This window comes from Chelmon rostratus, chromosome 21 (assembly GCF_017976325.1).
Source record: "Chelmon rostratus isolate fCheRos1 chromosome 21, fCheRos1.pri, whole genome shotgun sequence".
In the NCBI taxonomy this organism is placed as follows: domain Eukaryota; kingdom Metazoa; phylum Chordata; class Actinopteri; order Chaetodontiformes; family Chaetodontidae; genus Chelmon; species Chelmon rostratus.
Genome location: NC_055678.1, coordinates 3,455,604 through 3,475,806, shown reverse-complemented (window position 1 = coordinate 3,475,806; position 20,203 = coordinate 3,455,604). Strand labels below are relative to the sequence as shown.

The following is a 20,203-nucleotide window of genomic DNA, read 5'->3' as shown; positions in this document are numbered from 1 at the left end:
GGAAATCTGTTACTTAAAGTCATTTTTCAAAGCCAAAATCAAACTCAACATTACGTATTTACTTCTTCCGGTGAAATATGGCGGGAAGAGCAGAGTAATTAGTGGGTCCGCAGATTTCTGTGTAAGCCTCTCCAGCCTGGCCTCTGCTGCCACCTGGTGTCCAAAAGGAGGCAGATAAAGTATTAAAGTGAAACAGGGGTTCTGCTGCTCTGCCTCGAAAACAGCTGCAATATTGACCTGACCTCTCTTTTTGATCATTTAAGTCAATATCATTTTCATGTATCAAAAAATAGAAACAAACTAAGTAAAAAAAAAAAAAGAATCAGAATTAAAAATGAGATAAAATAATTAAAAGGAGACTGACAAACTTTTTCCTGAATTTGTTCTGATGACACGAACTCATAGCATGACTGAAAAGTGTTACTCAACATTTTTCAGCTCAATGAATCTCTGCAGGCGGCCGGACTCCCTTTTTAATCATAATTTATTGATTTGTTGTCAGTCTTCTGAACAATCATCTACTGTAATAACTGTTACTCACAGGCCACAGTGGCTGTGAAGTTACAGTTTCTGATTTCAAGAAAGTCTCTCCTAACAGTTGTGAGTCTCAGAGCTGCAGCTCGACGCTCCCAAGGTTCAGTCTCTGAAGTTCAGACGTCATCGATTAGTTTTTATTTTTCGTCCTGACGCGTTGCCTCGTCACCTCGACCTCAAGTGGAGTGAAATAGAAGCATCCGCAAGTAAAACATAGAAAAAGAATCCAAGAATCTCTTTTAAGGCCTAAAAACTTCAGACAAACTACAGATTCTGACACTTAAAAGTTGTTTCATGAGTTTTCTGGGATCAATCAAATTCTTCCAGGACTTTATGAATGAAAAGCTGCATTAAAGAATTTTCCAGAATGAGCCATATATGACAGGGTATTAGGGCCACTGTTGGGAAACTAAAGTAATCTATTATAATTATTATTACGTATTGTAAGAATTAAGCTATAAACAACTTTTCAAGACAAAAAAATCTGAATACGGAGCACAATGCAAGATGTTGTATGTTATCGTCACATTAGGTTGCCACGAGTCTGTCCTGTTACTGCTGTGTTTGGACTGCAGGGTGTTAACTCACACATCATTTTTCACTGTAATTTAAGATTCAATCATGTCTAATAATAAGGTGCCTGCTGGTGAAACCTGTAACAGACATCTCTCGCCTCTTTACTACAAGCGAGAGTTAAAATCTCAGAATTTTTCTTTTCCCACAGAGGCTTTAATGCTCTGAGATGCTGGAAAAACAACAATTACGTCGGACCTTTTCCTTAGTCTTGCAGACAAATGATCAAAAGCTGCATTTGTATGCTGAAGCACATACAAAGAAGAGAAGAAGAGATTCTTGGATTATTCCTTTTCATTTCAACTTGGACTGAAACATAAACCAGAATCAGGTTCCTGGTCCAGTGTTTGGACGATCCTCTCGGTGCAGCAGCTGTGGATGGATCAGTTGTAGCTGTATCCGGGCAGAGGTAGTTTCTGACCCTCCTTCGCCTCAAAGAAAGTGTAGGACAGAGTGATGGTGTCCACTCGGGCCATCCTGGGATCCTCGTCGAACTCTGGGTCAATGTAGAAGAAGACGGGCATGTCCACCTCTTCGTGAGGGTTCAGACGCTGCTCCTCGAAGCAGAAACACTGCAGACAGACGACAGAGGCATTAGTTTATCATCAAGGATTCAGAGGAGGTGAGGAAAGCTGCGACTCAGAGCCACGTGGACTACCTGGATCTTGTTGAAGTACTGTCCTGCCTCAAAGGGCACCACGTTGTAGGTGGAGATGCCGGTGATTGGTTTATCTGTGGGGTTCTTTGCTCTGTAGAAAGCCAGTGCCGTCTCACCTGGAACCACCTGCACAACACACACACACACACCATCATCATCATCATCATCATCGAAAACATCTGAGGTTAAAGATGAATCTGGCCTGGTTCCAGACCAGGACCAGGACCAGGACCAGAACAGGTGTGGTGTTGCTGGTGTTGTTGCTGACACTCAGCACTGTAAATTCATTTTTCTGGCAGCTTTCTGTTAATGATGATGTCTCACCAACACACACCTGATGAACAGGTGATGTTCATCACACTCAGACAATTTTCAAGTTAGTGAAAACGGTTTTAGAAGAGGCAAATTGACTAAAGGAGTTCTGAGGAGGAACCAGGACTCACAAAGATCTCTGACTGCTGGGGTCTGAAGTTCCACTGCATGCTGGCGTGTCGATCTGCGTTGAAGGTAACCTTGATGACGCGTTCCTTCACCGGCTGCATCGTCTCCACCAAATCGGTGTCATGGCCGGCCACCGCCGTGCCGCCGAGCCCCGATGCCTGACAGACAAAGAACACAGACCGGTCACACCCGCAGGCTGGTCATTAAAAACATCTGCTCAGAAACAGGAAGTTTCCTCCGCTCACCTGACAGTAGAGCCTGTAGAGCGGCACCGCAGCGTACGACAGGCCGATCATCCCCACCCCGGCGGCGGTGATATACGTCAGCACTGTCTTATTCCTTGTTTTCCAATCCTCTTCCTGGCTCTTGGACTTCCTGTTTCGGCTCTTGGCGCCTCGGCTCTGAGTGTGGGAGCGCAGGGGAAGCCTGCGTTGCAGGAAGTGCTGGGCTTGAGAGTGCAGCGTCCTTGCAGCGCCACACGGGCGCGTCCGGACGCACTGTGTTAACAACATATGAGAGCAGCAGAGGGACTGACGCACCAGGAGGGGGAGCAGCATGGCTGGTACTGCAGGCAGACCACACCTGAAGCTGGGTCAGCACCTGGATGGAATGCAAACACCAGCAGTCAGCTCTGACACACTTCATCTCTTACACAGAAATACACAGAAAATACCTGCAAGGGTTATTTTCAAAATAATCTGGATTTTTGGCTCTAGGTGGGGCTTATCACTGTTTTCACCAATCATATTGGTCTTTAAAGCACTAGAAACCTGTGAAAAATGATTGTCACAACTTTAAAACAAGAGCAGCAATTTTTTGCATTGCAGAACCTGGAACCAGCAAATGGTATTTATCTTAAAAAGTAAATTATTAATCAATTAACACAATTGTTGCAGATTACGTTTCTGTCAATCAACTTATTCTCAGTTATCATTTCAGGTCTACTTTCAAGACTTTCTATGTCCAAAACAATCCAACCAATAAATCATGTTCTGTGAAAGCATCACACCAAACTCCGTTCAAAAAAAGCTACACTTTAATGTCACCTTGTTTGCTTACATGCGTGCCTGCTATGGTACGACAAAATACTTTTCGCGGAAGACACTCTTCAGTTCGGCTATGATCCACTCTGTAAACAGCGGCTTTGCCAGCTTTTACACTCTAAAGTCTCACAATCAGTAACAGGAATCACCTTTAAAAGCAGACACTGAAATCGTGTTCAGTGTTGTGAACACTCACACCTGACACCATTTCTGTCCGTGCGCGTCTTTCGTCGAGGTTATGCCCTATTTTAACGATGAAATAGAGTTCTTAACTGTGATCGGAACAAAATGACAAAGTTTGAGCAGAGTTTCATTGCAGCCGATTGAACAAGCTGTTACATTTGACAAAACGAGCTAACAGTCATCATGTTGCTAAACATGTCTGAGCTAAGCTATCGGTACAGCATTAGGAGTCACTGGCTGCTCTGCAATCTTACCCGCAGCTAGCATGCTAATTTCACTGTAAACACGGCTTATTTCAGTTATTTAAATTGTCTTAAAAATGATTATACCTTCGACGATGAGCTCCACTGTCATTCACCGCTGGACAGCGACACATTACCAAACATGTACGGCGGACACACACATAACCCTTGTGCAACACAGATTTAGCTCCCCTGTAGACGCAAGCGTAAAGGTTCCGCTAAACTCTGGCTGGTTTGTCTCCTGCAGCTCTTTAAAATGGCTAATGAACCTGATCCTGGTGAAGATACTGAACTCTCTGAGCTTCAGTAAATAGAAAAGATGTGAACACTCTTAAAACACACCAGGACAAACACACATCATTAAAGCAACAGTTTGTCATTTTGTGGAAACACGCTCATTGTCTTTCTTGTTGAGAATTAGATGAGAGGATTGATACCTCACATGTGTCCATTTGATATGAAACCAGCAGCCTGTTATCTTAGCTTAGCATAAGGAGGGAGCAGCTAGCCTGTTCTCTGTTCAAAGTTAACAACCTCCACCTACCAGCTGCTCTAAAGCTCACTGATTGACAGGTTAGATCTTTTGGTTGCATCCTCATTCTGAAATGAGTGACACCTTCACAATGTTTAATCCAACCAACAGTCCAAAGCTCAACATTTCTACAAACACATTCAAGTCATTTAAAGGAAAAGCAGCAAATCAAACATCTGAGAAGCTGAAGCATCAAATGTTTTTACAGGAAAAGTCACTGAAACCATCATCACCACAGCTGATGATTCAGTTTCGGTCAATCCACTGATTGAATAATCAACTGATCATTTCAGCTGTAATTCTATAAGCTGTTGAGGAGATTCAAGATTCAAGATTCAAGAGTCTTTATTGTCATTGAACATGTCAATTAAATTTTCATTGCAACCCCCATGTTAGAAACAGATAGTAAAAAAAGATAAGAAGATTAGAAAGAATAAAATTAAGATAACTACAATAAAATTAAATAAACATGCAGTAAAAATATTTGAAAAAGCAATTAAAAATATAACAGAATTAAAATATACTAAGGCAATAAAATATACTAAACAATAAACAATAAAATATGGAAGTGAAATGTGCAACAGAATAAAATATACAAGCAGAATAAAATATACACAGTGAAATGTACCGACCAATGAAAATGGAATGTGCCAGTATAGTAAAAAAGAATATAACTTAGTTAAGTGAATGTGTGTACTTAAAAGTTAAGTACACAGAAGGTGCAGGTGGAGGTAGAGGTGTAGGTGTTAAGTACTGTGTGCAGTGGTTCACAGTTCTCACAGTCTCTCACTGCAGTGAGGGGCTGCTGGGGGTGATAGCTCGAAGTGGAGAGGAGTTAAATTTATAGCAAAACCTCGTATTTTACAAACTCCTCACATGTTTTTGATGTAAATCTGTAAAGTATTTAGTAACTATAGCTGTCAGATAAATGTAGAGGAGCAGAAGGAGAAAGTAAAACGAACAGACTCTAATACCAAATATCAGCTGGTATTTATTGTTCAGAGAAATTCATATTTACCTCTGTCACTCAAATTAATATTAATACATGAATCAACAAAATGTTGTTACAATTAAGTACAACATCATTATTATAAGGGGTACAATTCTCTTTATTTTGTTATTTTTAAGGCCTATTATGAAGTCTATTACTGGCTATTTTAATGGATCATTAACATTTATACATGTGATCAATTAGGAGCTACGGTGGCCGTGCGGGGTCAAACATGCGCTCCCTGCTCGTTCGGAGCTGCTGTAGTAATGGAGGGGGTCACAGTTGGCCAGGTATTCGATGCGGAATGCATCCTCAGCAAACGGCCGAAAAAGGTAAGAAAACAGCGCTACGGCTCCGCGGGGACACGTCTTCTCACTGGACTCGTTTCCTTGTGTCTTCTGACATTTTCTGTCCTCTTTCACAGGGCAAGTTTGAGTATTTGGTGAAGTGGAGAGGGTGGTCGTCCAAGTAAGTAGCTAGCTAGCGTCTTGCGCTAGCCGCCGCGGCTAACGACACATACAGTCGCTAACACACTGAAAAATGGCACCAAACAATGCCTGGTAGTGCCGCGGTGTTTACGGTCGGGTTTTATCTCTCTGGAGGCGTAAAAAACAGCAGACTTCCCTTCAACACACTGACGGATAAACAGTCGGTGGCTTCACGGAGCCGCAGCAGCCATTTCTGCTCTCATTTTTCGGCTTTTCTGTTCCGTTTTCACGCCAAGCAGCTGATGCTAATGCGAACATCAGTCAAGCTGCAGGCTCCTCTGGATCACCTGCATCCATGAAAACTGAACCACAACCGGAACATAACACAACTTTCGAGTTATTTTCATGCACCTCGTCAAAAGGCTTACATATTAACATCAGCCGTGCAGTTGTTCTGGTCACAGGCCAGTTTGACAGCAAATATCCTTCATGTGTGCAGCTGGACAGTGTTCAGTGTTACTGGACTCGTGCTGCACAGGTGACTTTCTGTAGTCCAGTCTCTACCTTGTATGTTGTAAATTAGGCCTGCAGTTATGACTGTTTCCAGTTAATTATTTAGCCTTTAACATTCCAGTCAATCTAATAATAAAATAGCCCATCACAAAGCCTCAGAGAGTAAAGTTGTGTTTTCAAATGTCTCCTTTTGTCTGACCAACAACCGAAAACTCTCCAATGTTCAGTTTACAGTTAAATAAAATCCTCATAAGGAACCTGAGTTCGAGAGTTTTGCTTAAAAAATACGAAAATTATTATTAGATTGTCAGAATAGTTGTAGAATAAATGTCTGTTGTTTAATCTCTGTTGTAAATTTAATGTGTTTATCAACCTAATGTATGTTGCTACACCAAGCATTGTTCAAACCCACTGAACTTCATTTTAAAGCTGCATTATTTCATGTTTTTCACATTAAAACGGATTAAATGACTGTGTGACGTGTGAAAAGTGGCCCTCGTAGCACCCCTCAGCTCTTCAAAGCTCTTTAGTTGTTGTTGGATCATTATTATTTTGGTTTTCTGGCCCACGGATGCTCAGTGCTGCGTCCAGCAGCAGCAGGCTGCCGTTTATCAAACAAGCCTCCAAACACGACCTGCTAAGCAGACCAGCTGGTGAACATAGTGGAGCATTTAGCAGCTAAAGTTTCTGGAGATAAAAGAGAGTGATTGTTGTCCTTAGATTCATCAGGTGGACATTAATTGACTGCAGCGGAGTGATCATGTTGCTCTGAGTCTGCTGGATTTGTGTATGAGCTATATGAAATTATAAACTGTGTTGTGGTCTCAGCTTGTTGTGCTGCCCCCAAATGGCCACAAAAATCAATTGCTGCTGTTTTAAGTTGTCACCCAGGACCCAAACTGAAGCGGAGCCACTAAAACTATAAAATAAAGAGAAAATAAATGACCCAAATCCTTTAATTTAAGCTTGACCTGATTTTTCTAAATATGTTCTGTTGAAGCAGTTTTCTGATGTTTTCAGGCACAACAGCTGGGAGCCAGAGGAAAATATTTTGGACCCGAGGCTTCTGGCAGCATTTCACAAGAGGTGTGTGTTGGTTTCGATGTGGTCATAGTTTGTTAGTGGAAACAGACACATAATCCCATTATCTCTATGGGATGTTTTCATATAGAAGCAAAAAGATAACCTGGTGAGAAGAAACCAATGTTGAGAAAGGTGAAAGTGATTTAAGAAACAAAAATTGCATTTCTTTTTAAAAAGTTATCTGACTAGTTGTTAATCACATTAGGTGTTTATAGTAACAACTGTGCATGTAAATGTCGAATGAAGAACAGTTTTAGTTTAACATGAAAGTCATGACGTCCACTCACTGGAAAGTTTCCAGAACTTTCTATCTTCAGTTACGAGCTTAAAGCCTGAAAATAAACTGAAGCAACAGGATGATTTAGCAGGAAAATGTGTTACATTCAGAGCCAGACTGTGTGGATGCAAAGGAAAGACCGCCACTTATCCACCTATTTCTTTTGAAATGTCTGCAGAGCAACACGGGACAACATCTGCATGTTTTATGTGAAAGACTGTTGATATTTTTTAGAGAACAAGAGAGGGAGCTTCTGTTCCAGAAGAAAGGAAAGAGGCCGAGAGGACGTCCGCGGAAGATTCTGGTAATTCTTCTCTGCTGCAGCGTTTCATCTGTGCTGAAGCCGCTTGAAGTGCCGCAGCCTGAAACCATGTTATTGTTTATCTTTTTAGCCACCCGAACCAGCTGCTGCGAAAGACAGCCGCTCCTCGTCCTCCTCTTCCTCTGGCCTTTCGTCATCCGCTTGCTCCTCTTCCTCAGAGGATGAAGATCACACAAAGAAGGCGAAGCCCAGCCCTCGCGTCCATCCTGTCCCCCAGAAGAGGCCACAGATCGTGCTGGCCAAACCAGATCCTCCCCGCAAGAATAAGCGTGGGAGGAAGCCACTCCACCCTGATCTGAGGGCTTTAAGACAAGCGAAGAGCAGACCGCCTCCTCCTCCTCCCCCTCCCCCTCCTCCACGCCACCACCAGGTGCTCAGATCGCCCAGGGAGGAGCCTCGACCTGGGGTGAAGAAACCTCTGCAGCCGGCCAGCTTCACCTACACAGGGCTGAGCAGGAGCTCCAGAGATGAGGCTGCCTCCGCCTCCCAGACCTCCGCCAGCTCCTTCTCCCAGACTGCCGCCTCTAAATCCGGATCCCTCAGCTGCATTTGGACCAGTCGCTCCATGTCTCCGTCCTCCGGCTCCTCCTACAACAAAACCAGTCCGTCCCCTCAAAGTAAGAACTCTCTGTCGGAGCTGAAGCGTTCCATCTCAGAAACAGGCTGCAGCCGAGGTGACGGGTTTAAGATGTCTCAGCTGAAACAAGGTGGAGGTTCGGGGTCGGTGGGTTTGCACAGCAGCTTCGGAGGAGGCCAGACAGTCCAGCGCTCGCCGCTGGGCCAGAGGAGGCAGGAAGGTCAGACCGGGTTGGTTCAACACAAGCAGCAGAACTCCATCCTCTCCAAACCGTCGTCCTCGCCGACGCCTCGAGACCGAGCCAACCAGGCGCTCAGCCTCCGAGCCCTCAACCTGCAGAGCGTCAGCAAGCCGCCAGCTGGCAGCAGCCATCAGGGAAACAACACAAGCGGCGCCGGAGCTGCAGCGTCCAGGTCTAGCTTGAGGAGTGGCGGCAGCATCGTTGTGAAGGGAGGAGTAGGTAGTATGAAAGACACTCTAACATCCGCCGGTGGGCAGCGCGCTGGTCTGGCAGCAGGCGGCGGTGCAGACCAGGGGAGGCTCAGAGACGACAGGGGGAAGGAGATGTTAGCGGACGCTAAGAAGCTGACAGGAAGCGGCTCGGGCCGAGGGAACGGCAGCGGGAGGCACGAGGAGAGGAAACACGGGCTCAGCTCTCAGAACCGGAGTCTGAACGAGCTCAGCACCGGCGACTCGGACGAGACCAGCAGCAGCGAATCGGAGCACGACGCCTCCCTGTATCCAAACAACAGCAGGCCCAGCCTCGGAAATGACGCCACAGAGTCTGACACGGAAACGGACTGGCGGCCAGCCCGGAGCCTCCTGGAACACGTGTTCGTCACCGACGTCACGGCCAACTTCATCACGGTGACGGTGAAGGAGTCGCCGACCAGCGTGGGATTCTTCAACTCACGGAATCACTGAAGGACGTCTGTGACGATGCCTCAGTCTGCAGAGCTGAGCTGGACCGAACTGTCTGACAACTCTTCCCATGACAGCTCTCAGGGTTCCTGCACCACTCTGGATGTTTATCTACAGAGACTCATTCTCAGCTCTTTATATGCTTAGAAATGCACAACAAGTTTGGGAGACTTACCATGTCGTCCGAACCACAGCTTCTGTGGTTTCAGTCATCCAGCGATGTTACATAAGACGTAGAGGACAAAGACACAGTGGAGACATCAAACTGAAGAAGAATTTCCTTTGGTCAAGTGTTTGTTGAAACAGTGTAGGAGCCCTGATGTTAGACCCTGTTTACACCTGATATTCAAATGCAGTCTGTGTCTGGAGAAGCGAAAATGAAGTCCTGGAAGTACAGTTTGTCCATCCATCCATCCATCGCCCTGCATCCACCTGATGTAGTTAACGTCTGGGCGCGGAGGTCAGAGTGCTTCAGCCAGATTCACTTTCTCTTAGTGGTGTCTAGACATGCAGATCCGGTCAGTGTCGGAGATCTTTGCAACGTCCACTTCAATACAATGGAGGTCAGTGGATTTTTGTTTGTGGTGGTGCTGTTAAAATGAAGGAAAACCACTGATCAGGGGCTTACAATCAGGGTAATTCTGTGATAATACTATTCTTGGCAATATGACAAAACGTGGAGCGCAGCTTGCCAAAGATTCAGCCATGCTGAGCTGATGTAGTTTGTCTGCTTGGTTTAGATCTCACAGCCACTCTCCTCACAGGATCTTTGGCTCTCCTCGTACTCGATCGGGTGCTTCACCTCGAGGTGGTGAAATAAGTTTCGGTTACAGTCCTCTGGCACTTCTTAGATGCCACCATGGTTCGTTGTACATGTGCAAAAGGCTGCGCCAGCTATACGTAAATTCAAACGTAGCCTAGTTTGAAGATAATGTCTACCTAAGGACTGTTTACATATTACTAACATTTTAAAGGTTGCATCAGCTGAAATAGTTCCAACATAGACATGAGTTACAACTTCAGTCTTACACCGAGTTTGTGCAAAGTCCTCCGTAAAATAGTGGTTGGCATGAAGCATCGTTCTGAAAGGGGGGATAACTGGGAGGATGAGGAGGAGAGAATTATACCAGCTACAAACTACTCCTGTAACAGTATACAGTATACTCCTGTAACAGTGCACAAACCGTAACGGTACACAGACTACACCTGTAGCAGTTTACGGTGCTGTAGTGTTGGTATATAGAGTTAGATAACTTTCTAATTAACAGCTACTAATTTATAACAGTTTGTTAGTGTCAGCATCATTATGTGTTTGTTATAACATTATGTCATCTGTCCAACGATAGCGTACCATTATATTAGCCCATGTTGTAGTTTATTGGTTTCACCACTCGATGTCACTGTTGTTGTTATTGAACTTCCTGTAGATCAAGGTTGTTTGCTTGTCGCCTAATCTTGATGCTGCATCCTCATCTTAGCACCTTTTTGTTGTTGTTTGGTGATTAATGTTAGCTATTTTTAGCAGTTAGCCTCTTCGCTATTGCATACCAAAGTGTGAAAGACGAACGGACAACATGGTCATAAACAGCACATTAAGAACTGTGCTTTTCACTGATTGAACACAGTTATTTTCTGCGACAATATGTTGGTGAGTTTGGGCCAGATTAGTTCAGGTGAGCCTTTCGTCTCCGCGGTGCAACCAAACATTGTGTCATTTAATGTGGCGCCTGCAGCCTATCGTGAGTGAGAACTTGCGTATAGCTGGAGCAACAGATGCCTGATCTTTTGTACCCAGACCACCTCCACATGACTTTAGTCGCTCCTGTTTGTTGAACTAACTCCTCTCCTCCAGCTACGGAGCTGTAGCAATGCTAAGTCAGCTTTCAGCCATGCTTGTTGCTGCGTGCTGCGAAATTTTTATCATATTGAAAATATTGTAGTGAATGATATGACATGGCACACCCCCTCTGCAGGCCTCACTGAGGATCGTTGGGTGGGTATAAATTGTAACTTTTTGAATGGAGTTTGGTTTGAAGTCAGTGTGTTGAAGTTTCACGCTTCAGTACATTGACAATTTCCAAGCTCTTTTTCCAGAGCTTCACCAGCACAGTGTTGTCCTCGCATGAATGGAGCTTTCTATATGGAAATTTTGGTCATGTGATAACAGGTGATTGTATAACCTGCTATCATGTAACTGCTCCATCCAGTGATGAAGACTGTCAGCTGCAGTTGAAAGTCCTCTTGATCAAATCAGGTGATGAATCAGTTGATGAATCTTGAGCACCATTAGCTGCTTCTCTCAGTTTACAGATTGTGTTTTATTAGCAGGTGTAAAAATGGGCTTTAATAACTACAGATGGATGTATAACACCACCTCTCCAGTGCCTCAGGTTCTTCCAGAGGCTATCGAGCCCACTGCCACGCCTCAGCTGCTTGTGATGATTAGCTTGAGTAGGACTTCTTGTGCTTGTTGGACCTGTATCCAGACTAAATATATGGCTTTATCCAGGGCAGCATGTTTAAAAGAAAAATTCAAAAAACTAAAAAAAGAAGTGAAGTCTTTCTGTGACCAGTAAGTTTTCATCCATACACGAATCCACTCTGGGTTTTTGTAAACATCTTTCATTTGTCTTTGGACCAAAGGTGTTAAGAATGTGAATTATCTTGTTTTTGATTTTAATTATTGACAGTATTCCTTGCACTACGCACAGTATAAATGTAAGCTGATTTCTTCTCATCTCAGAAGAGACATTCCATCATCACTTATATTTGCCAATTTTATACCATTTTAATACATTTGCCGTCACAGTGTCTTTGGATTTGAAATATGTGTTAATTTATATTTGTAAATATTTTTTTTTTCATGTGATATCTGATCTCTATCTGGTGCTCATATTGGCTTACTAGCTTCAGATACTTGTAGCCTGTGTGCCTCTCTGCCATTTTGAAGGTATTAGAAAAAACCCATAAGTACATAAACGATGAAAACGTCCCGTGTGGATTCTCGTCATGTTTTGCGCTGTGGCTGCTGTTCACATCTTCACCAGCAGATGTCCCCATTGGACAGTAAATCAAGCTCCTGGCTTCAGTTTCATACTTAATCCTGTTTGCTGATTTTGTTGATGGACAAACTGAGATTAATAAACCAAGTGAACACATTAACAAACGGTGCAAACAGGTGAATAATCCATGTGATTGAAAAGATTAATGAACCAAACAGATGAATAAATCAAGTGAGGAGACGGATTAATGAAGCAAGCGAACAAATTAACAAATGGAGGAAGCAGATTAATTGTGTGAATTAATGGATTAATGAACAGAACAAACAGAAATAATTCAAGTGAGCGGATAAATACACTGAGTGAATGGATTAATAAATGATTGATAAATCTGGCTTCATTATAACAAACAAAAAAACAACACAGTGTTTCATCTAAAACTATCGAGTGCAGCCTGACGTGTCGACATCTTGTTCCATTAATGACTGAAGGAAGAGATGAGTTACTGTTATTGTCATCTTCATCGTCATTATGACTGTCACAGTTCTCATTGTTATCAGAACTGTTTCCTGTAAATGTAGCTGTGAGATAAATGTAGTGAAATTAAAAACTAAAATTCCATGAAGGAAAAGGCCAGTTGAGTAACTGTACTTAGTTACACCATCAGAGACACACATCGTGTGTGAGTGACAGAAACTATCATCCCACAAAGCTGCAGACTCAGTGATTTATGGCCAGAGTCGTGCAGAGAGGTGGAATTTTCCCAAAATAAGTCTGAGTAAACAGGCTGTGACAGAGGGGCCCTCACAGCACACTGGTATGTATAAACAGTCTGAACAGTGTGGAGCAGTGTAACCACACACACACACACACACGCACACACACGTAGTCGTGTTTCCATCATTTTGGGGACATTACATAGACTTACATTCATTTCCTGGAGACTTACCCTAACCATAACCACTGCTTACCCAGCCCTAACTCTAGCCCTAACCTAAACCTAACCATAACCCGACCCTAAACCTAAACCCTAAACCTTACCTTGCCCTAACCATAACCTTAACCTAATCCTAACCCCTACCCAAACCTTAACCCAAGTCCTCACCCTAAAATTTAGTGACTTAAATTATGTCGTCTTGTGTTTTGTCCCCACGAGGAAGGCGAGTCCCCACAATTTTACTGTGTAAACAGATTTATGTCCCCACAACATGAGTAATACATGACCACACTCACACACACACACACACACACACACTTGCAGGTGTCACAGTCTCAGTTTGTGGTAATTTTAGCAGTTTCAACTTTTGCACTGGAGACTTATGTAAGACTCATATTCAACTCAGATATAGTCAGTAGTGTAATGCATGTCCATTTACTCAAGTACTGCACTGATGTACAAATTAGAGGTACTTGTACTTCATGTTGTGATGAAGATTCTCATGCATCAAGGTCATGGTACTTCGAAGTGCTTAAAAAGGCAGCTGGACATGTTTGAGGTTCAAGAGGACATTTGTCCTCTCATCCAAGAATCTTCTTCAGGTCTGACTGACTGGTGGGAGTCCCAGGCTTTAACCTCTTACTAGAAGATGCTGAAGAAGCCCCTTGGATGAAAGGCAAAACATCTACTAGAACCTTGACGTTCCCTAAACTTAACCAAACTGCCATCGTTTCACACCATTAACGATGCTGCTGGGCTGGGAACGACCAGAAACAGCTGTTATTTCACTCTCCTCAAAACCACCAGACTCCATTTACAAAAACAGGATTTTTACATTGCAGCTCACCATAAAACATTGTTTTTTCAAACTTGACAGAAACAAAATTAAACTCTCCAAAACTTTGTTCGTCTTTCAATCATCAGCTCTGGTTTGATCCAACTTAACCTTTAATTCAGCCGTCAGATGTGAAAATATTGTGGCTCCACGTGCAGTTTTCCACCTGCTGCCTCTTTGGTGGTTTCAAATCCAACTCACCAAATTCAAATGTTGGTTTCGATTCCAGGATGCTGTTTTTTCATGTAGCTTTTTGTGAAAGACTACAATGTTACTGCAGCGCTAGCTCAGGTAGCGTTAGCTTTGTTGTTACATGGATGCCCATTGGGATGTGTGTGTGTCTTGCTTCTATACCGGACAGTGTGAAATGTCAAACCTCAAGGATTCATTTGCTTAATAACGTTGTGTAACTTTGATTAGCACCCAGCAGCTAGCTTGCTGAGACTGTAAAAAGACCGTTAGCTATAACGTTAGCAGCCTGCTGAGCAGTGAGGCTGAGGCTGATACACAGCCATGGTCGAACATGTGTGGTGGTGAAGGTTTTGGTTTAGAGAAGGTTGTTATGGTGATATTCACAGTAGAAAAAGTGCAGCGAAACTTGGAGGCTAAAAACATGGCAGAGCTGTGAGCTGCAGTGGGAGCTGACCAATCAGAGCAGAGTGGGCTTGTCGGAAGGGGGGCCTCAAAGAAACAGGAGCGTTTCAGACAGAGGGTGAATATAGGTGCTGCAGGTGCTGTGTTTTGAACATTTAAGCACCTTCAAGATATCACACTTCATTTTGATGGTGACTGACAGACAGTGGCACAACACTGCCCCTAGTGGCTGTTGGCCCTGTGCACACACTAAGTAGTAAGTACAGTACTCGAGTAAATGTACTTAGTTACATACCACCACACTGCGAGAGCACACACACACACAGTGATGGCAGCCTGGATTACCTAACAGCAGTGTGTGAGAGTCTGTCTGGGTCTGAGTCTCCGTGTTGGTTCAGACACAGCAGACTGTCATCAATCTGCTGCTGTACCAACAGCACTGCCTGTCAGCACAGACCTGCAGCCTGTTAACCCCATCAGTCCCAGAGGTGAGGCGTCCACAAACCGATCGGCCTGTCTCGCTGTCAATCAGCGGATCAATAGCCCTGATCCTTATGGACAACATGAGCTGCGATGCTTGCTTGTTACTCCTTCATGTGTGTCGTTATGGTAGGTAGGTCAGTAACTTTTGAGTCACCTTTGACAAGCAGAGCATCACAAAGTGCTTCAAAAAAGAAATAAAGCAAGCGACATGAATGCAGACGGAAGAATAAAACCATAAAATAGACATAAATTATAATGAGTCAGTGAAAATTACAGTCTGAACAGGTGCTGAGCTGCTTTTTAAAGGTGAAGTCCAAAGTCCAAAGGGATACAGTCCAAAGTTTCACAGTCTCCTTTCAAGCTCGATACGGAACCAGAAGGACCTGGACTGGAGCTGGATCCTGGATTTGATGAGGATCACTGAGAGACGTCAACGGTGAGTTGCCTCAATGTTGCATCAATTTTATTGGGTTGTTCGTTTGTTCCTCCTGGTTTGATTGTATCCTGAAATGGTTTCAATCAGTCGAGTCTTGTGAATGTTGGCTTTCTAACGGTGGATGATATGACGTGAGGAACACTGAGCAGCAGTGGATCCTGCAGGAGGCTGCTGGAGCTCGAATGTAGCTCTGTTGCAACTACAGTTGGAAATGTTTCCTTTGTACCTTTTTATATTTTGTGCATTAATGTTCTACATTTTATTACAAACTTAATTGAGAATTTGCAAAAAGGTTCTAAATATAAAGATCATCACACAGCACGACATTCATGTGTTCGTCACTTTAAAGCTGCAGCTGGTAACGAGGGAGCTCTTTTTAATGACTTCATGCTGCTGCTCGCTTGTGAATGTGTTTGTTGTGTTCCCTCTGACATGTAGTGCAGTAAAAGTATGAAAAGAAAATAGAAATACTCAAGTGAAGTACCTCAAAATTGTTCTGAAGTGTAAAGTACTTGAGTAAATGTGCATCTGATTTTTTTAAATGTGATGTTTTTATTTTGATTCTGTCCCTTCTCGTCTTGAGGTTTGCAGCTGTGCTTCAGTTTTATTTTTGTGCAGCGTAGATTGAAGCGGTTTCATGTGCGCAGTACAGGAGGCAGGTCAGGCTTTGGTAAAGAGGCGGCAGCCTCCCGGCTCTGACCCGCCGCTTCTGGGGGCCTCTGCTGACATCTCTGGGCACTTCTGGGCTCCGTCGAGCCTCCAGCAGGATTCAGATGAATGAAGAGAGATGGAGGACGTGAAACAACGCTGCATGTTTTTAGGGAAAGCTCCACAGACAGCTGAGGTGTGCGTGTGTGGGTGGGTGGATCCTGGCGGCGGCGGCGGGCGGCTGCAGATGCCGGCTGTCTCCTCGCACTAAAGTGAAAACCTCGAAACGTCTCGGTGTGACATCCGACTTCTCCCACTCGTCCGACCTGTGAGAGCCCGTCCACGGGTTGTTTTCACAGCTCCATCCCTGATGTACGTGTACGTCTATCTGAGCGTTACCACGACTCAGACAGCAAGTCTTCACTTCCGATGACAGCCGGCAACGATTTAATGAACTGAGTAAACTGTCAGATAGATTTAGTGAAGCAGAAAGTACAATATTAAGTAACATTAAAGGGAAATACTCAAGTAAAGTACTTAATGTACTTTGTTTCTTTGCACCAATCATCTGAATTTGTGATGAACCGCTGCATAATAGGTACCAATGAAGTACTTACAAGAACTTTAAGTACAAAGGAAGAAGTACACGGAACAATGAGGGAACCAGCAGGGTTAACTTTTATGACTTTTATGAAAGTTTTCTCTGAAAGTGTTTCATCCTGATCGTAATGAAAAGTCACATGAATGTTGTGTTCATGGTGAAAACACTGAAGGATGATCTGACAAATGACAACAAGTACAAATAATGAGAAATGTGTTTGATAGATGCTCAGTGTCTTCTTCCACCGTACCAGTGAATATTTTATTGTGAAGACATTTAGACTTAATGAACAGTAATTATCAGACTGTAATCTATGTCAACACACTGCAGCTTTGTTTTTTTAATGAAATTTATTGCATTTTATCATTACAGCGCGACCGCAGACGTTTGTGTCAGAGACAGCAGGACTTGTTCATACGGAGGTGTTGATGGTGTCTTCCTGACGACCGACTGCTTCCTTCAGCGGCGTCGTCCCGTCGTCTCCTCTCTGAATCCCGCTGTCGGTCTTCAGGAGCGATGAAGAATCTGCTGCTGATTTTTTTAAAAGGTTCGTCGTTCAGGCGCTCATTGTTTAAAGATCCCTGCTCTGAAATCAGCCTCTTTTACCTGCTCATGATGCTTCTTCACCACAGTGGATTTACTGCCTGAGTCAAGCAACACAGCAGACCTGCTGGGTGCAAGTATGCAGCGGGGGGTAAGAAGTTCAATCAGGTGCCAGCCACCAGTCTCACACACACACACCATCAAAGCTGGACTTGACCTCGACCTGAATACCTGCCCACTCTGAAGCGATAAGAGTGTGTTTGAATCGTCCACCTCACAGCGCCTGCCCTCCACCCATCTGCCCACATCACGAGACTGAACCTGCAGCTTCAGCTCCTCATCCTCTGCAGCTTCATCAGAGACGCCCAACACACTCACGTCACGCAGAGTTTAGCCACTTTGTTTCTGCAGAAATTCAACACACAGGGAAAAACTTCACGACTCACAAATCCTGCAGGTGTGTGTTGGAGGGGGGTTGAGCACAATACTGTGGTCAACTTCAAATATTGAGCTTTCTGGCCGTTATTTGTTGGTACTCAGGGTTGTGTGGTGAAAGACACCTGAACGCCGCCTCCTCCTCCTCCTCTTCCTCGTCAAACCGCCACATTAAACGTTCAGCTCAGGGAGTGACTGCTGCCTCCGTTCATATGAATGATGTTGATAGAAACTCTGCTGGTAACTTTTGTTCTGTGGGTCTAACAGGCCGACGCAGAGTCAAGGACGTGACGGAGGCTTCACGTCGCTGAAATCCTTCACATACCTTTAAATCACAGGACGAGTCAGCTGAAAAGTCTTTGTTTGGTTTTCTGAATATTCGTCTGCTTTCTAAACTTTCCTGGTTCAATTCAAGTGTTTGCAGGTGATCATGTGACGTCCATCAAACGGCGTCTTAGAGCGGAGGGGGTGTAACTTTGCACACGTCTTCAGTGTCGAATGAAGTTTGAACTGCAGCAGTGAGTGTGACTGACAGAGCCCTCCACCTGTCTGCACACGGCGTGAAGCAGTGCGTGTTCTGCAGCAGGTGTGTGTGTGTGTGTGTGTGAACTGTGGCTTTATTTCACACACACCTGCCGACAGGTGAATTAACTTCCTCATCGGCACGTTAAATGTTCTTTCTCTCCAGGTCTGTGATGGACTGAACAGCTGAGCTGGTTCTGGCAAAAGGTCAAAAAGGTAAAAACTGACTGGAGGAGAGACGTCGACTACGTCTCCCAAGGTGCATTCTGGCAAGAACAGTCCAATCACGAGGCTTCAAACGGTGAGCTGAGATTACACGCTGATAAAGCCTCCTGATTCTGAATCAGTTTTGAGTAATAGCTGAGTTTTTTTGTGTATCAGAACTTTTTCTCCCATTAATCATCTGATGACCCCTCAGATTGATGTGCTGACCCTTTGAAGGGGCCCGACCCTGAAGTTGGGCCCCATTAAACTAGCTAACTGTACATGACGTAGTGGAAAGTAGCTCCACCTGCAGCAGCTCCAACAGTGAAGCTTCAGTATTAACAATCTAATAATGTCACATAGAATCAGATCAGGCACAGGAGAAAACAAGTACTTTTCAAACTTTATGTACATTTTGCTAATAATACTTTTACTTCAGCTGGGTATATTTAGTGTATGAGGGTATTTTTACGCTGTGGTATCAGTAGGTTTACTTTGAAGGATCTCAGAACTTCAGAATCCAGTTCGTAGTCGCTGTGAAACAGATTTCCTGTCGCCTGAAATCACCTGCAGGTCCTTTCACTCGTCTGTGTTTCATGTCTCTGTTCTCCTGCTGTGTGAACACTGCTGGAATGAAACTGAGTACATTTACACAAGTACTGTACTGAAGTATAAATTTGAGGTACTTGAGTATTTTCTTCTCTTTTTACACACAAACAAATTAAGAGTTTTTATAATCTGGAGTTTTGCTATAAATTAATCGACCCAACAGTTTATACAAGTAAAGATGAAACAATTAGTTGATTAATCAATTAGTGGACTGACAGAAAATGATTGATCGTCTGTTGTGATGATGGTTTCAGTGACTTTTCCTGTAAAAACATTTGATGCTTCAGCTTCTCAGATGTTTGATTTGCTGCTTTTCCTCTGAATGATCTGAATGTGTTTGTAGAAATGTTGAGCTTTGGACTAAACAAACACTGTGAAGGCGTCACTTTGGCCTCATCGTCACCACATTTCTCACTATTGTTCACAATGTTTCCAAACCAAATGATCGATCGATTAATGGAGGAAATAATCAGCAGATTGATCCAGAATGAAAAGAATCATTAGTTGCAGTCTGATACAAAACAGCTGAAAATGAGCCTCAACCAGCTCCAACAGTAAAATCCTGGTTTGACCTGAACGACTGAGTCACAATAATCTGATGAGATCAGACAGAACAGTCACAGGGACATTTTACTGCACTGAGTACTTGTACTTTAATACTTCAAGTACATTCTCCTGATTATACTTACATGCTTTTACTGAAGTAATGCAGGACTTTTACTTGTACCAGAGTATTTGTACAGTGTGGTATTAGTACTTTTACTGTAGCAAAGGATCTGAATACTTCCTCCATCACTGGTTCTGAAGCACTTTATCAATAAATATTTCTTCGTAAGAATAAATGAAGCCTCACTCACGTGCTCGCTTTTTATTTGACAGCATCTGAAGACGAGACGTACTGATGAAGATTCAAACAGACAGTTTGAATCCTCGTGTTCAGTCTGTATTATGAACTCGCACCATCATCTGTGTCACATTTGTGCTGTCAGTCAGTGGAACAGATCAGTTTCTGAACATCTGAACTCTTCGTGGTTCATTT

At 43.7% G+C, this 20,203-nt stretch overlaps 2 protein-coding genes across 3 annotated transcripts; one reads left to right on the top strand and one right to left on the bottom strand.

The window, feature by feature from the left end:
- Positions 1-475: 475 nt before the first annotated feature.
- On the bottom strand, positions 476-20,110 carry LOC121624805 (cytochrome c oxidase assembly protein COX11, mitochondrial). Of its 2 annotated transcripts, none has more exons than XM_041962714.1 (5): positions 20,022-20,110; positions 2,452-2,806; positions 2,209-2,364; positions 1,766-1,891; positions 476-1,679 (listed from the first exon to the last, which is right to left on the bottom strand). In XM_041962714.1, exons 2-5 carry the CDS (start codon positions 2,761-2,763, stop codon positions 1,491-1,493), a joined length of 783 nt encoding a protein of 260 aa, XP_041818648.1. In that variant the 5' UTR covers positions 2,764-2,806; positions 20,022-20,110; the 3' UTR covers positions 476-1,490. The 2 variants fall into 2 exon arrangements, with proteins under 2 accessions (XP_041818648.1, XP_041818647.1); XM_041962713.1 differs by lacking the exon at positions 20,022-20,110 and adding an exon at positions 3,762-3,840.
- Positions 5,464-12,759, top strand: LOC121624804 (chromobox protein homolog 2-like). The gene is made up of 5 exons (XM_041962712.1): positions 5,464-5,529; positions 5,622-5,665; positions 7,159-7,224; positions 7,733-7,802; positions 7,891-12,759. The coding sequence occupies exons 1-5, from the start codon at positions 5,464-5,466 to the stop codon at positions 9,319-9,321; spliced, it is 1,677 nt and encodes a 558-aa protein (XP_041818646.1). The 3' UTR covers positions 9,322-12,759.
- Positions 20,111-20,203: the final 93 nt, after the last annotated feature.

Excerpts from the sequence above, each read along its gene's own strand:
- LOC121624805 (XM_041962714.1), bottom strand. The coding sequence starts at position 2,763 with ATGCTGCTCCCCCTCCTGGTGCGTCAGTCCCTCTGCTGCTCTCATATG. Across the intron at positions 2,365-2,451 it reads TCTACAGGCTCTACTGTCAG|GCATCGGGGCTCGGCGGCAC; the intron begins GTGAGCGGAGGA and ends TTTGTCTGTCAG. Across the intron at positions 1,680-1,765 it reads AGTACTTCAACAAGATCCAG|TGTTTCTGCTTCGAGGAGCA; the intron begins GTAGTCCACGTG and ends GTCTGTCTGCAG.
- LOC121624804 (XM_041962712.1), top strand. The coding sequence starts at position 5,464 with ATGGAGGGGGTCACAGTTGGCCAGGTATTCGATGCGGAATGCATCCTC. Across the intron at positions 5,530-5,621 it reads TCAGCAAACGGCCGAAAAAG|GGCAAGTTTGAGTATTTGGT; the intron begins GTAAGAAAACAG and ends CCTCTTTCACAG. Across the intron at positions 5,666-7,158 it reads TGGAGAGGGTGGTCGTCCAA|GCACAACAGCTGGGAGCCAG; the intron begins GTAAGTAGCTAG and ends TGATGTTTTCAG.